At 38.5% G+C, this 16,662-nt stretch overlaps 1 protein-coding gene across 3 annotated transcripts; it reads left to right on the top strand.

The window, feature by feature from the left end:
- The first annotated feature begins 428 nt into the window (after positions 1 to 428).
- On the top strand, positions 429 to 16,485 carry LOC139119682 (malignant fibrous histiocytoma-amplified sequence 1 homolog). Of its 3 annotated transcripts, none has more exons than XM_070683525.1 (5): positions 429 to 604; positions 9,895 to 12,153; positions 13,382 to 13,587; positions 14,509 to 14,688; positions 15,110 to 16,481. In XM_070683525.1, the coding sequence occupies exons 2-4, from the start codon at positions 9,907 to 9,909 to the stop codon at positions 14,519 to 14,521; spliced, it is 2,466 nt and encodes an 821-aa protein (XP_070539626.1). In that variant the 5' UTR covers positions 429 to 604; positions 9,895 to 9,906; the 3' UTR covers positions 14,522 to 14,688; positions 15,110 to 16,481. The 3 variants fall into 3 exon arrangements, with proteins under 3 accessions (XP_070539626.1, XP_070539625.1, XP_070539627.1); XM_070683524.1 differs by lacking the exon at positions 429 to 604 and adding an exon at positions 3,001 to 3,157 and having other exon boundaries at positions 15,110 to 16,485; XM_070683526.1 differs by lacking the exon at positions 429 to 604 and adding an exon at positions 3,129 to 3,233.
- The last annotated feature ends 177 nt before the right edge of the window (positions 16,486 to 16,662 follow it).

The raw sequence follows: 16,662 nt of genomic DNA, 5'->3' as shown, positions 1-16,662 counted from the left end.
GGTACTTTCTGTTTTACTATTCTGAATTCAATTTTACATAAAATACATTGCTTGCTTGTCTGCCCAGTGTGTGACTTAAATGTTTCCAACTAGGTAAATCTACTCCTAATGACGATGTCTTCATTTTCTATCCGACATGGCAGGAGAAGGTGACCAGCCAGATTGAAAAGCTACTTTATCTTTATTCGTAAGATCTGCATTAGCACTCTCCTCGTATTACTTTATTCTCGCTTCTCTCAGTAATGAGCGCGTAGACTCTACATAAACATTTTACCATTTGTGTGAGAGGAGAATATGAACAATTCTGAGAAGGGGTTGGGACGAGTGTGTATGTACACAAACGTGTTTGCTTGAACATGCCCACATATCCACGACGACACGTCATGCTCATGTTTACTCCAACAAACGACATATACATAGTCTGACCCATTTTAGATGATTTATGAAAGCTTCCTGCTACATACTGCTCTAATATCACATTTCACATTACATATTTTTTTTTGCTATAGTACAAATGTCTTATTTACTTCTCGATAAGACGTCGTGTATTGCCAGGCCATCTACTTCGACATCTTCAAAAAGGAAGAGCGGAAATCCCTGGCAGGTAAGTCGTTAGCCTGACTGGTCAAACGGATGAACAGCAACCTGTGTCATTATATATATATGGTATGTCCTCGATATAAAATGTACCAACACTCAGTTGAATGGACCCGGACATGAAGGAACTAGTTTCACTTTGTACTTGATTTGTGTTACGATATGACTCACTACATCAAACGTCTGAACATTTATGATACTGTGAGAAATAGACATACACGACTGACATGAAACTTTACCGCTGCGGTGCGAATAACATCTTCCAACCTTAGAAAGTTAGCAAACCTGTGCGTTTACATTGCAAATTTCATCACAAATATACATGTAACGTATGCTCTTTGGCAGCAATTTTTCGATGGCCTATCAACCGTGAACGGCTTGCGCTGCGCTGCGCGTAACTACAAAGCCGTTTTCCAAAGGCTTGTGGCGACTGCGCAACTCTCTGGCAGTATTACAATTTAACGTGGATTACAAGATAATAAGCCCTATGCAGATCTGGATCCCTACTCGATGTAGAAATGCCAGTGACCTTACTATAGGAGCATACAGTAAGCTGACGTTATTTACTGCAGAGTGTGACGGCAAAAATTTTGAATGATCGCGAATTTCGTCGACATTTAAGACATGCCGTGACGTAGTCATAAGCTTATGCTTTATCGTCTACACCGGTAACGGTGAGTCATAGGTTCAAAAAACTGATGCTGGGTTGTGGCCCTATGGACACAGAACTACACGTAAAAGGCAAGGTAATTCTTTCTGTGTTTTGTCTAATACTTCACCATATTTCTAACTGAGGTTCCTGAGTGTAGTATTATAGTGTGAACTATAATAGAGATGTTTTCGCATAAGCTTATCAGTCAGCAAAGGTGATTATGTCTGTTATGTACACAGGAGTATATAGCCGTGACCTGAAAAGACCGAATGAACTCACATGACGGAAATAGGGTATTCTGTTCGGTTATACTCTGTTCATGGTGTTATCTAATTAAACAATAGACTGGCGGAGCTGAGAAATTTCCTCAATCCAGATGTTTAGAGATTTGGAATACTCGCACAGTGCACATTTCTATGGTTGATAAAGCAAGCACTACATCGTAGATTGTGGATAGCATGTACAAAAACACTGATAGATAGCGTATGAACCCTCGTTCAGTGTTTATATTGTGTTTTGTTTTTTGCTATTATGCACGAATACATTTGTTCTTTGTCACGTTACTCCAGGCGTTCTACATGATCGCAAATAAAACTGTTTAGCAAAGTGGGCATTATTTTATCTAGGCACAGTTTTTTGTTGGTATTTTTCAGAAAGATATTGAAAAAATATTGTGTTCGATATACTGACAATGCCAAACACGATTTTCAAAAATCATTAAATGAGTGAATGGAGATCATCTCCGTGATTTTAGGAAGGACTCAGTTAGTATATCAAGGGATGGGTCGGTAAAATCTGAAGGCGTCAACTTAATTTTGCATTGGCCACTAGGCCTTAAGGGAGGCGCCATATTTGAAGGCAGACACTGACAGACACAATGGTCCACTGATAATTCCAAATCTGAAACTGCTATGAGTGGATAGAGATGCGCTTTCTCATACTGAGAGCAAAATATTTTCATGAAAATGTTTAGTTTGTGATAAATAAGGTGAACGAAATAAGAAATAGAAAGTTGATTTCACTAGCATACTTACAATATGTATCCAACCAATGGAACATGAGTGTCAAAGTCCACACAATACAGGTATGCTGTCCCATCCTTCATCCTTCATAAGGGTTCAGGACATGTCAACGATATTTATTATTTTAACTTTAGTTTTTTTGTTGTTTTTGTATTTAAACACACTATAGGCGAGCAATATAGGGATAGTGGTGCCTGAAAAATATACAGAGTAAAATGAGAGACTCAAAATATTAAATGATTTTATCTGATTATCTTGTGTAAACTGAACAGCGTAACCGGCCTGATAGACAAGGATATGATGTATTGCATTTGAAGTAACCGAGTACATTCTATCGCAATATCTTAAGCCGCAGAATAATTTGTTTTGATGAGCTTGTGATTCTCGGTTTCATGTTGTAATTAAGAGTCAATTTGATGAAAACTGCACCGTACTAGAATGAACCATTTTCGTATTTTTATGAAAAAAAATACACAGGGGACTCACCCTCCCCACACCCATGTTAATAAGGTTTTACGGAAAGAGTTAGGAATATCATTTATGCTCTTTACTTGTGTTTGCATTATTACAATATTCAACGTATAAGACAAGTTAGGCATGCAGACACTACACAGATCTTGATTTCTTTCGTTGGAGATACAGGAATGCCGGTGACCTTGATTCATAACAGGAACAAACATCCAGCCCCCTTTATATCGGTGCAGAGTGGGATACCATATGTTTTGAGTCAAGTTTCACTGGTGTTTCAAAACACAACACAATCAGCATGCCATTCCACAGGGCCTTTCCTCTGTTCAGGCTACACGATTGTGATCGAGTTACATGTTCGCAGAACATGCGCACTGGGTTATGACAATGACTATATGGACAGACTGTAACAGAAAAGGTAGGGCTTCTCCTGTACTGTACCATATTTCTGGCTAGCGTTACTAATGACACATAACACTGTACAACAGTGGCAGGTAAGACATTTCACTATTACTATCGGGCATATGCAGTCGTATAATTTGTCCCGGGATTTGTCTAGACAAGCCGTGACCTTAAAAAGCCTCGTCTATTCTTCTGTTCTACAGTGCACTGTGTAACCGATCTAATATTGATTCAGCACTACGCAGTCCGCTGGCAATTAGACTTGCGAAGCAAAAGAATTTCCTCAGCCAAGATATTACAGTAATCGATTCGACATACCAATATGGCGCACATTTCTGTGGTTGATGAGGAAGTAGTGCATTGTGTATAGAAATATAACGGATTTATTTCTTAATGATACTGATTAGTAGCGGATCAAAACTGATTAAATGTTTGTTATCGCGTTTCTATTTGTTTTATTGTTCTGTTGCAACGATACATGCGTGATCGAAAATTTTCTGTTGAAAAAGAAAGGGCATTTCTTAAGCCGGGTTAAATTTTTTAGTTGTTGCTGTTCTGCAGGGTATCTTATAAAGTTAACTATCTTGTGTTTTATGTAAAGACAGCGTCAAACTAACTTAAAGTTATTGTTCCATAGCATTATCTGTACGAATAGAAATCCTTTCGATTGGTAGTTTTACGGAGTGTTTGATGTGAAGGGCTGGGCCAGTAAATCTTTGGCGTCTACCAACAATCCCTTACGATATACACCATGTAGTGAACACAACTATTGGCCGATAAGGTAGTTCCAATAAGCCTATCGCCTAAACCTTAACGTGTCTAGTTTTGCGAGTGCATTTAGAGCAAAAACGTTTACAATGAATGCTGTTTAGTTTGTAGAGGATAAATTATGTGAATGTTTACGTTACAAATGTAACAGTGTTTATTTCACTGGTATAATTACAATATGTCTACATTTTAACGAACGTGACGTGAAAATGATTGTGTCTGAAAATCCACACAGTGGCTTCTGTTTCATCCCTGTACATCAGCGTTCAGGACCAGTCGATGACATTTATATCTGTTTTGTGTATGCAAACAAATTATAGGAGAACTATTGGGGGGGGGGGTGCTTGGAACTGCCGACGTGGTATATGCAAATCATTCTTCGCGTTACTCTACTCTTAACAATCCATGTGCCTGTAGGTAGGGGTACCTGATAGATATACAGGGCAAATGGAAGGACTCAAAATATTAAATATTTATAATAAATGGCCATTTCAAACATGTATTGTGAAACCGAAACATCATAACCAGAGTGATAGACACAAGTGCATGTCTGAATTACATTTAAAGAGACCAACTACATACTCTATCATAATATTTGAAACTATGAAATAATTTGTTTTATTGTCTAAAAAGGCTTGTAGAGTGATCAGATGTTAAAAGAACACGAGTATGGGTACGAATAAGTACAGCTATATTAGTATTCTGTCGGCGGACTATTACTAGACAGAGTAATATTGAGATGCAAAAATAAGAATGTATGCGCCGGAATGCTTTAGTTGCTGCATCATATGAAAAAAACTTTTCGAGTAAGCAATGGCATCCTCTACTACACCCATGTTCTGAACGTTTTACAGAATGAAGTATTCAATATATATTTTCACACTCTTTACTGTGACACTTCATCTCAATTTGCTAATACAAAAATGTAAAAACATAAAAAAGATGAGAGAGTGCCATAGGCCGAAAACACCACTGTATAGATTCAACGTGCATTTCAAACAATTCTGAAAACAGCCTTTTCTAGAAGTCATCATTTAACTAACACGAAGTTATAGTTTGTGTTTCTGTTTCACTCAAGTCAGTTCAGGACTTTAGTTACTGAGTCTGCCAATAATACCATTTTAAAAACACTCACAACATTTTGACACAGTGCCGTGCAATAAACTGTAACGGACGTATTTGTGCAATAATATAAAGTTTGGTTAATTTTTTACTTAATCTTGGCTTTCCTGCATGGAAACATTGCAGCCTGTTAGGTAATGTCAAACTTTGTATAGAAATCGCGAACGGAGAAAGAAATAAAATTATTATATCGTCAATTTCTCAACGTAACGATATCTTGATGTTTAGACATGAACACAAGAACAAGTCGCTTCAGACTCGACAGACCCTGTGAATGCAGCTCTTGTCACAAAACCTGTGGTACACTGGGTCTGTGTCTGCAAAAGTGGCATGGGGCCCGCTGGTGCGATACGTGTCTGTGTATACTAAAGATACTGCTGCATACACTGCAGTGTGTGACATTGCGTGTATCAACACCTTACAGATGACTGAAGATGTGACAGTGCTTTGCGCACATGCAGACAAGCAACGAAATCGGAATTTTAAGCATGCTTTTATGTGCGTGAAACTAGTGAAAAGACCAAATTGAATTATGATTAATTTTGAAAAAAATTGGAGCTTAATGAAAGGTACCATATTATGCCCTATACAGGGTTGGTATCTCACCTTAACATCCAACACTTGGCACAACCCTGTCTTAATAGTCAGGGACTGAAAATGGTCACTTTTGGATATTTAGTTCTGCAATGCTAAATTTTGCTTGGCGATAATTGATTCTCTTATTCCAAAAAGGAAAAGTCCATAGTTTTTTTTTTATTTTTATTTTTTTAAATTTTTATTTACTTTGAAGAAAAAAGCGCACAAAACGACAACAAAACAATACATAACACAGAAAACAGTGTACGAGGTAAAGAAGCTTACATTACTATGGGCACAAACATACCCCATTTCGTATTAAATTTCGTTTCACTTAAAACTTTCTGTTCAATGGCCATTATTTCTTTTACCTTCTTAGTGAAGGATATTAAAGATGGTGTAATTTTTGTATATCTGCTTGCATACAATAGATATTTCCCGATAAGTATGATATGATTCAGTACATTAGAATCACTTGGAGAACCTAATATAATGGTCTTACATGAAAATGACACACTTACATAGACCTTCAAAAAATTTTCTATAGCTTTCCACAACTTTTGTGCAATTTCACAATGCCAAAATAAATGCTCTACAGTTTCAATCTGGCTACAATGTTCACAAGTATTATCAGTTCTTACTTTATTTTTGAAAAGGAAGAGATTTGTTGCTATGATACGATGAAGAACCTTAAACTGGAAAACTCTAAGCTTTTCCTCCTTGGTAACTTTGTAAGGAAGATGCCAAATTGTTTCCAGTTTACTTCTGTATCTTTAACATAGTCCATTTGCTCAAACTTAATCTCAGCAGTAGGTCTTACAAATTTTCTTTTAACAAGTAAACTATAAAAGTCCTGTGATTTACCTTTACCAATATCCACAACAATCCTCTCACAAATATCTACATTTGAAATGTGGTTACAAGCAAAAATTAAATCTTTCCATTCTCTTGGTATGGCATTAATAATGCCCAAATACGTTACAAAATCAGTGGAAACACTATATTTACTAATAAAGCTAGCATATGACATGAATTTACCATCATCATCAATAAGATTATGAATATATACGATGCCCTTGTTAATCCACTTATTATAACAAACTGATTTACCTTCAACTAGAATATTCTCATTATTCCAAATTATCTCTGAGATAGCATCTTGAGGAGTTGTAGGTAAACTATAATTTTGTAACTCTTTCCAAAATCTCAGAACATCCCTGTAAAACAAGGGGATGATGGTTTGCATTCTATGAATATTGTAATTACACTTCAGTAAAAATTTCAATCCCCCATAAGGACGGAAGTAAAATTTGGGTATTATTCCCCATGGAGCAGTACTTTCAGCAATACGTACGGCCCATGCTAATTTGAAGGCCTTATTTTGAATTTCAATGTCAATCATACGCAGTCCACCCTCTTCCAACCCTCCAATCAGCGAGTCGTTTTTATATGGTGTTTCTTTCCTCTCAACAAAAAGTAAATCAAATGAGACCTTGTACAACTTATGTCCTTATCTGGGATTGAAGTCGAATTCAAAACATAAAGCAAGTTTGGGACTCCAAAAGCTTTTAAAAGTACCACTTTTCCTCTAATAGAAAGATCTCTTGATTTCCAAATATTTAACTTGTCCCACATTTTTTTAATTTTACAACTGAAGTTAAGATATAAATTCTTTGAGACATTGTGGCCTAGAAAGATACCTAAATACCTTATTGGATCATTTGTGGGTGTTATTTCATCCATCGCTTTCCACTGATGTTTCAAAGTACCCAAGAGCAATAATTCTGTCTTCTCTAAGTTAACTTCCAACCCTGAAAAGCCTTTAAAATGGCTAAGCATTGACAAAGCAATTTTAACAGATTTTTGATCTTTTAAAATTAAAGTGGTATCATCTGCAAATCCAGAAATGGTTTGTTTTTGCCCATTTGGTAGTCTTATACCTTCTAAATTACAATTGGAGCGAGCTGCTATAGCCAGTAGCTCTATTGCTATCACAAAAAGTGCAGTAGACAGGGGACAACCTTGTCTAATTCCCCTTTGTAATTTGAACCAACCAGTAGAGTGACCATTGTTAAGAACACAGCTTTCAATATTATTGTAAAATACAGATACCCATTTCTTAAAGGAATCTCCAAAATTAAATAAATCAATGGCTTTGTTCAAAAAATTCCATTCTAAGGTGTCAAACGCTTTAGTGAAATCGATAAACATCATTGCTGCTGGTTGCCCAGTGCTTTCACACAAATCTATAATATCTGAAATTAAGCGAATATTGTCAACAATTTTTCTTCCTGGGATAAATGCGGACTGATCCTCATGAATAATTAACGGCAAAACATTTTCCAATCTTTTGGCAATACATCTACTAGCCAGCTTGTAATCAGTATTGAGCAGAGATACTGGTCTCCAATTACGAAGCTGGGATAGGTCTTTGTCAGGCTTTGGTAATAAAGTAATGACAGCTTGTTTTTGTGAATTTGAGAGCATTCCTCTGTTATAAGCAAAGTTCAGAGAGGCTAACAAGGCATCACTAATTACTTCCCAGAAAAACAAGTAAAACTCTGGAGGTAGACCATCACTACCAGGAGACTTATTTTTTGGAGCTCGTTTTAGTGCATTAAAGATCTCATCCTTTGTCAGGGGACCTTCACACAGATGAACTTTATCTGGAGGCACTTTTGGAATATTTGAATGATTGAAAAAACCATAATCATCAGATGTATCCAAATCTACGGAAGACGAAGAATACAAGTTGGAATAAATGTTTTTATCTCATGCAAAATCTGTTTTTCACCTTGAATAAGGTGATTACTCACTCTCAGTTGACTTACTGTTTTCTTAGTATAGTTTCTTTTTTCTAAATTTAAAAAATATTTCGAACTCTTTTCACCTTCTTTATACCACTGTTCTCTAGATCTGACAGCTGATCCCTTCACCTTTACATCTGTTATCTTATCTAATTCTATTTTTACAGACTCATATTGATTCAGAACCCCTTCATTAAGATTATCGTCAATTCTTTCTTCCAATCTATGCAATTCTAAATAAAGTTCTCTTTCCTTATCTTTTCTGTCTCTGGCTTTCCTTTTTGAATATGTAATTGTTGAATCCCTTATCTTTATTTTAAAAAATCAAAAAGAGCACTATCACTTAAGTTTGCATTCTCATGTATTGTTTCTGTAATCAGTGTATTCATCATTTGCGTGTATTGTGTATCTTCTAATAAACTGCAATTAAATTTCCAAAAACCTGGGCCTCTTCTGCTTGTTGAGATCTCTAATGTAAGCGTTATTGCATCATGATCTGATTTGATGCTAGGAATAATATCACACTGTTTTACTTGCTTCTGAATAGAAGAAGGTATAAAAAAGTAGTCTAAACGGGATGCCGAGTTGCCCCTTCTCCATGTGAATCTATAAGCGTTTGGATTGCGTATTCTAAAAATATCTACAAGGCTAAGAGTGTCAATAAATTTATGGACCTCACTTCTAAAAACATTTCTAGTGTCAAGAGTCTCTCCTCGTTTGTCCATTATTGGATCCAACGTAATATTAATATCACCCCCTACAATAACTTTACTGTAAGGAAAATTTGCATGGAAAGCTGCTGATGCACTTTCCAAAAACTCAATTTGCTCACGTTCTTTGTTTGGGACATAAAAACTTGCAATAACAATCATAAAGTCCTCAATACCGATTTCAGCATATACAAATCTACCAAAAGTATCCTTTACAACACTGTTGAGGTGAAACTTAAACTTTCTATGAAAAAGAACAGCAGTACCACAGCTATTATTTGTCCCATGCGAATAAATTATATTACCACCCCACTCTGATTTCCATTTGCATTCAACTTCCAAAGTACTGTGGGTTTCTTGCAGAAGGATAATATCTGCTTGTTGTCTTCGACAAAATCTGAAAATAGCTTTTCGTTTAGTATATTCCCTTATACCTGAAAAGTCCATAGTTTCCTTGAGTACATTGTGAGTGAAAATAGCGGCACAGATCAACTGGTTTTCCGCATTAGTAATGCAATTTAGCAGAGGTGGGTATTTGTATAAGACCTAATTTCATTCCTTTCACTCCTTTTCTAAAATTACAGACCTACTGAACCTCCTGGAATATGTTTGTATACTATCCACATCCAAAAGCGAAGACAACACCCAAGGCGGTCCTGCTAACAAATGAAATTCAATCATACGTTACATTATGTAAACGTATATACATGTATGTAAACACATTCATTTTGTAAACGTGTTAACATGTGTGATTTCTGGATACCTTCCAGGGTCAATAAGCCATGGCTACGACAGAGGTCTACACAATGCCCCGGGTTGGCAAGGAACTCATGACGCTTGGATTTTCCTTTCAAGGGCTTCGCAGTATACCGGAGGAAGTTTTCCAAAAGCAGGGCGTGGAGGCGCTTTGGCTCGGTGGAAACAACCTACAAGATCTGCCTGAAAAATTATCGACTCTACAACAACTTATGTACCTGGATCTGGCATCGAATGATTTCTGTGAATGCCCGGATGTTGTTTATGCGTTTCAGAACCTGATTGGTCTGTACCTGACCGGAAACCAGCTCAGATGCCTTTCCTCAAAAGTCGGAAATCTGCATAAACTTCAGTCTCTCTGGCTTGACAATAACGATTTTGCTGCGTTTCCTCATGAATTATGCGACGGAGGTTTGCGTGAGCTTGAACATCTAAGGCTCAACAAAAACAGAATTACTCAAATTCCGTTGACTATATCCAATTTACCGGCATTAAAAATCCTGGAATTGAACAATAATCAAATCGGAGAAGTTCCTTCGTCCGTTTGTGAACTTACAAACTTGCAGGCCTTAAGTCTTAAGTTTAATAACATTCAACATCTGCCGAGGAACCTAGGTTGTCTGAAGGAGCTCAAATCCCTGGAGGTTTCCAACAACAGGCTTGAAGAGATACCACTGAGTGCCTGCAACCTGAAGCAGCTGTGTGCATTGCATCTATCTAGCAATAAGCTATCAATTTTGCCAACTCAACTGGCAACCCAACTGGAAGAGTTGGAGAGCATCACATTAGAAAACAATCCCTTAATCCAACCTCCTTACGGAATCTGCCTTCAAGGAGTTGCAGCCATTCGAAGTTATGAAGCAGAGAGCAATATTGGCGGTAACGTACTCGAACCTAGACAAAAGGTCGTCGTCCTTGGCAAGACATGTGCAGGTAAAACTAGTCTTGTGAAGACAATTTTACTCGATAGGTCATTTCTCGCTGATGTGGTTGAGGGCCGAACTCACTGTATTGAGGTTGGTGAGTGGTCGCCAGGCAACGGAGTTCGATTTGAAATCTACGATTTTGGAGGGCACCCAGTGTACAACATCACCAGCCACTTCTTTTTATCACCGCATTCGCTCAATATTGTCGTGGTAAATCTGAAAACCTACACGAGTGAAGACTACGATGAGACGGTTGGTAAATGGTTGCACACGCTCCAAGCAAGAGTTCCAGGGGCTGTAGTCTGTGTTGTCGGTACTCATACTGACCAGTGCAGTCAGCAAGAGATTGAAACCAAAGTAGCTGATATCTCTCGACAGATCGCCAATGGAAGTGAGTTGAACTTAGAACTGATAATCTCTCAACTATCATCATTGGAAGATGCCATTCATAGCTATGGCAAGCTGCCCTTGTCCCACCGCTTGTACGGGGTTAGCCTGCAGTCACTCCAGCAGAGACACGATCAGCTGAAAGACCTCCGCGACAAGCAGCTAAAGATGGAGTCTGGAGTACATCTTGTCAGTTCTGCTGAAACGATGCAGGGCATTTCGCAGCTAAAGGCACACCTGGTTCAGCTTGTAGACAACAGGCAGTGGTTTCCCGGTCTGCATCGTCGTCTGCCGCCCTCATGGGTCGAGATGGAGAGAGAAATCCTTCAGCAGAGAAAACCATTCAAGTATATGATAACATTTGAAGAATGTTTGGAAATCGGCAAAACGTGTAATTTGAGAGAAGAAGATGTCCCTCTGGTAATCTCTTACCTGCATCAGCAGGGTACAGTCCTCTATTTCCATGACAACCCCCAACTTCGATCTTACATATTCCCCGATCCGGTTTTGATTATCGACATCTTCAAAGACATCTTTCACCACGAGCCAACAAAAATGCTGAGTCACTCCATACCAGCCATGAGGGCCACCTTCACAAGGGTGCGCTTTCAGAAGATGCAAAAGAATTTTCTTAACGAGGGATTGGTACCTCAGGAGCTGCTGGAGGTGCTGCTAAGGAACCGCTTCAAGAACGCTTCAGATATGCAAATCATAATCACCTTAATGCAGAAACTCGGACTGTACTATGAAGTCCAGAGTAAGGTGGATGGCCTGGTCAGAGAAAAAGCGGTTTATAGACTACCCCTGTATCTAAAATCAGAGAGACCCGACGTCTCAAAAGTATGGCCCGATTCTACACCGAAAGAAGCCGAGCAAATAACTGTGGGGCTTGAGATGCATAAGTTTTGCCCTGCGGGTATTTTTGAAAGACTGTGCGCGAAGATCCAACCGCATCCACAGGCGTTTGGCACATTGCTGGGATAATAATCGTATTTAATATGCAGAATGTCTATATACGACTTGATTATTCAATAAAAGAATCACTGTACTGATATTAATGTAGGCCTATAGGCCTACATGTTGACTGGCATTATACACGAATGGCTATGGCTGCCTGGCTCGGGCCCGGCGAACGCACTGCATAATCATCAATGTGTAGAATGTCTACATGACTTGATTATTTAATAAAGAATAACGGTACGTGATATTACTGTACATGTGAGCTAGCTTAACCGAGCGGCTGTAGAGCTCTGCAGGGCTTTGGTCCGGCTTGGGCCCGTTGTCCACCGCTGCACAGACAAGATGGAAAGGTAAGAAAGCTTTTCACCGCCCGATTTCATAAATCAGCGAAATTCACAAACTCTGAGCGTTTCCGGTGATTAAAACTGGTCAACGGTCAGATGGTTGCATAAGCAATCGATCGACTGACCTCTTTGCCTAAAATCATACCTTACCCTATGCTACTGGCGAGAAATCGTCCTGAATCGGCTGGGCACACCCACACCCAGCGCCGGCCATTTTGAATCAGCTGCATGCAATGTACGCGTCCAATGAGAGAAGAGCGACAATACGTCATCTGCCAAGGGTTGTATGCAGGCATGCAGCTGATTCAAAATGGCCGGCGCTGGGTTGGTGTGCCCAGCCGATTTCAGACGATTTCTCGCCAGTAGCATAGGGTAAGGTATGATTTTAGGCAAAAGAGGTCAGTCGATCGATTGCTTATGCAACCATCTGACCGTTGACCAGTTTTAATCACCGGAAACGCTCAGAGTTTGTGAATTTCGCTGATTTATGAAATCGGGCGGTGAAAAGCTTTCTTACCTTTCCATCTTGTCTGTGCAGCGGTGGACAACGGGCCCAAGCCGGACCAAAGCCCTGCAGAGCTCTACAGCCGCTCGGTTAAGCTAGCTCACATGTACAGTAATATCACGTACCGTTATTCTTTATTAAATAATCAAGTCATGTAGACATTCTACACATTGATGATTATGCAGTGCGTTCGCCGGGCCCGAGCCAGGCAGCCATAGCCATTCGTGTATAATGCCAGTCAACATGTAGGCCTATAGGCCTACATTAATATCAGTACAGTGATTCTTTTATTGAATAATCAAGTCGTATATAGACATTCTGCATATTAAATACGATTATTATCCCAGCAATGTGCCAAACGCCTGTGACCGCATCTCAGTATGACATATCGACAAGACTGGCAAGACGGCGTTTGCGCCTTCACCTGGGACGGAAGTGCACCCCTACTATTAATGAGGCAGTCTCAAGACGGTTTCATCAACATCACAGTTGCAGGAAGAGCGGAGTTTTCAAAGCTGACATCGGTGTGGAGAGGCATCACTTCTGTCCTGCAAGAATTGAAAAATATTCTCCAAGAGTGGCCAGGCAAGTATACCATCATCTTTACGTATAAGCATTTGGTAACGTTTATTTTGCTTTCTAATAAGACCCACTCTCCCCTTCTCTGTCTATATATAAAGCACGAATGTTCGCAACTACTTATACGCATTACGCCGAGCACAAGACTTTATGATCATTATTCCGAGGGCCTGGAGAGAATTAACGTATGGGTTGGGTGAGTGGACTACAACGATTGGGGGAGTGTCACCATTTTGCGTGCAACAGTTTTAGGGGGCATTTCATTTCACGAATGAATCAGTGGGGAGAGTCACCAATTTTTGTACAAGGATATGAAAAAATCAACTAATATTTGAATACACTGCACAGCTGAGCATGGGGAATTATGAAATATGCACAAGAATATGTAGCTAGGGCAATGTAGTTTTAAATGTACTTGTACTGTCAAATACATCCTCTTTATAACAGTTCAGAAACAAATATAGCATTTACGTGACCCTGAAAGTTTAAATATAACTTTTATTCGTCTTTTAAGAGTTATTGTCAAACATATACTGGATTAACAAACACAACTTATGTAAAGAAAAAATTATAAACTTTATTTCATACTAATAAACTAACAGTTTTGTGAAATTTGTATTTATTTTGCACCGAACACATCTCTCGTGTTTAAAATATTGGAAGAAAAACGAAAGGACATCCAGGGAGCTCGAACAAAAGTACAAGACATACCGAGTCAGTCAACTATCCCATAAAATACTCCGTCGAATGAAGTAGTAAAGTGTTTGTGAGTGTACCTACATACATACGTACGTACATACATACATACACACATCATCATACATACAAATATACATACATACATACCTACATACATACGTACGTACATACATACATACACACATCATCATACATACAAATAATATTTTACAATCTCGTTACCCACAGGTGTTATCTTTGAAGAGTATATTGTGTGTGCTCACTGCCTGAAACAAAATGAAGACCCACCGGAAATATTTCCCGGTGACTACCTTTACAAGAAGTGTCCCGTGGGTCTTGAGTCAGTGAGATGTCCTTCTGGGCTCGGTTCGCTGGATCCCTCCTTAGTTTATCCACTGTCAGACGAAGGTACATATAAATACATTTTACTTGCCATTCGTAGTCAGGCAATATAATTCTATATGTTGTGGATAGTAATGTTACATTTAAGGTAATTTGCACCTCGAAAGAGAAAGACTTTTGCCCAAACTTTCCTAACTGAAACTTTCAAGCGTTCTCTCATCAACTCAAGAATAAAAACCAGCGGTCACCATGCAAAGTTTGGTACCAGAGAAACAAATAACCTAACATGTACCGATATTCGCATTTTCAAAATGGCCACCCCCTGATGTTAACTCTCAGGGGAAAATACCATTTCGATTTCCGAAAGGTTAAAGTTTTTATTACTCCCCCGCAAGAGCTTTAAAATAAGCCTCAACAAGTGGTAGATCAACAACGAATAGTAAAAATTTGAAACTGCACTGTGTAAACTCATAAATTACATTTTCAGCTTGTAATTCATCACCTGAAAAAGAGGCGTCCTCTGATCCTCGTCCCGATGTACAGCTAAGCGGAGCATCCAGCAATTTTGTTCTTGTTGCCGGTGACAATGCAGAGATTAACGTCCGAGGTCTTCAGCTGCCAAGACCCGCAGATGAGAAGAGTGAATAAGATCGACAAGTGTAAGCAACAGTTATCCAAAGTACGAAGACGATACGGTCGGGCACTCCGCTGCAGAGTTAGATAGAGTAACGAATAGGACTATAAACGATGACTTTGTATATTTATCGTCAAGGCTCAGATTTAAAGTTATTCTACACGTCACGTTCTGGAATCAAACGACGAATATGACATCGAGATTTGTTCAGTTAACTCGATGTGAACATTTGGCGCAAAAACTTGAAGAACAACGATAAAAGAAGAACTACATGGTGAAATAATATAATTCTGTAGCAAAGTGAACATATTCCTCCCCTTTTATCATTTTTCTTGAACGTTATATTTTCCTTAGTTAAAGGTAAAATTGTTGTAAAGGCCAAAACAAATTGAAAGCCAAAGTCTATAATTGTTATCCTGTAATGGTTTACATGTATTTGCAGGCCCATGCGTTGCATCCCTTTGTATATTGATATGTGATTTAGCATATACATATTCATAGACTATTTTCCATAACGTAAAACAGTCTTTCAATGCATTACAAGAACATTCATTTATGACAGAATGGGCAATAACCCTCCATGTTATATTTCCCGCCATTTTCAAAAGCTGGTAGGACATTCAACGCCATGTGTGCCGTTGGGCGCCAAAATGTTTATTCCAATGAGCGTATTTCAGACCTCATCATTTTTACTCGTTTTCCAACATTTGTGATTTCAGTAAAATAGTAGAGAAAGCTCTTGGCTGACATGATTTGATTGATGTATCTCTTTGAGCATGAGTTCCTATTCTACTTAGATGTACGACTGCATCGAGAGTTCTTCACTTCAAACATGATGGTCAGACAGGAGAAAGAGACACTATTTATTGCAGCATCGATTTGCTCGCTTCAGCGCTATCGAACAATTTCCGTACCTTTGTTCCTTTCTACATCACTCCTGTCTGTACTCGACCTATTTAAACGTCGGCCGTAACATCTAAACAATTTCACGGGCACCTTCGACCAAAGTCTTTGAGACCTGCCCTTCAGCTTTAACTTTTGATATTATTGTCATGATAAAGTTTTTCGTCTGTTTAAAAATACATCTGCTCAATCTTCTTGCTAAAGTATGTTCAAATACAAATATTTGCTATGCCAACACAACACGTGCAAAATCTACAATGTTGTTTTTGTTGACAAATAAATGAATATGAATACATAAAGATGAATGAATAAATAATTAACTAAATAAATATTTGTCCAGTCTGAGTAAGTTGTACAATTATATTGGACATAACACACATACAGACCGGTGTTGACAAATTGAACACTGTCCATTTCAACATGATTTCGAACCAGACCAAGAAACTGTACTTTACGCACAAATGAAAAAATGATGGAAAATATCGAAAAAATGTTACCCCTAA

This window comes from Ptychodera flava, chromosome 20 (genome assembly GCF_041260155.1).
Source record: "Ptychodera flava strain L36383 chromosome 20, AS_Pfla_20210202, whole genome shotgun sequence".
Lineage (NCBI taxonomy): Eukaryota > Metazoa > Hemichordata > Enteropneusta > Ptychoderidae > Ptychodera > Ptychodera flava.
The sequence above is the reverse complement of the archived record's forward strand: the minus strand, read 5'-3'. Positions and strand labels throughout refer to the sequence as shown.

Excerpts from the sequence above, each read along its gene's own strand:
- LOC139119682 (XM_070683524.1), top strand. The coding sequence starts at position 9,907 with ATGGCTACGACAGAGGTCTACACAATGCCCCGGGTTGGCAAGGAACTC. Across the intron at positions 12,154-13,381 it reads AGATCCAACCGCATCCACAG|TATGACATATCGACAAGACT; the intron begins GCGTTTGGCACA and ends ACCGCATCTCAG.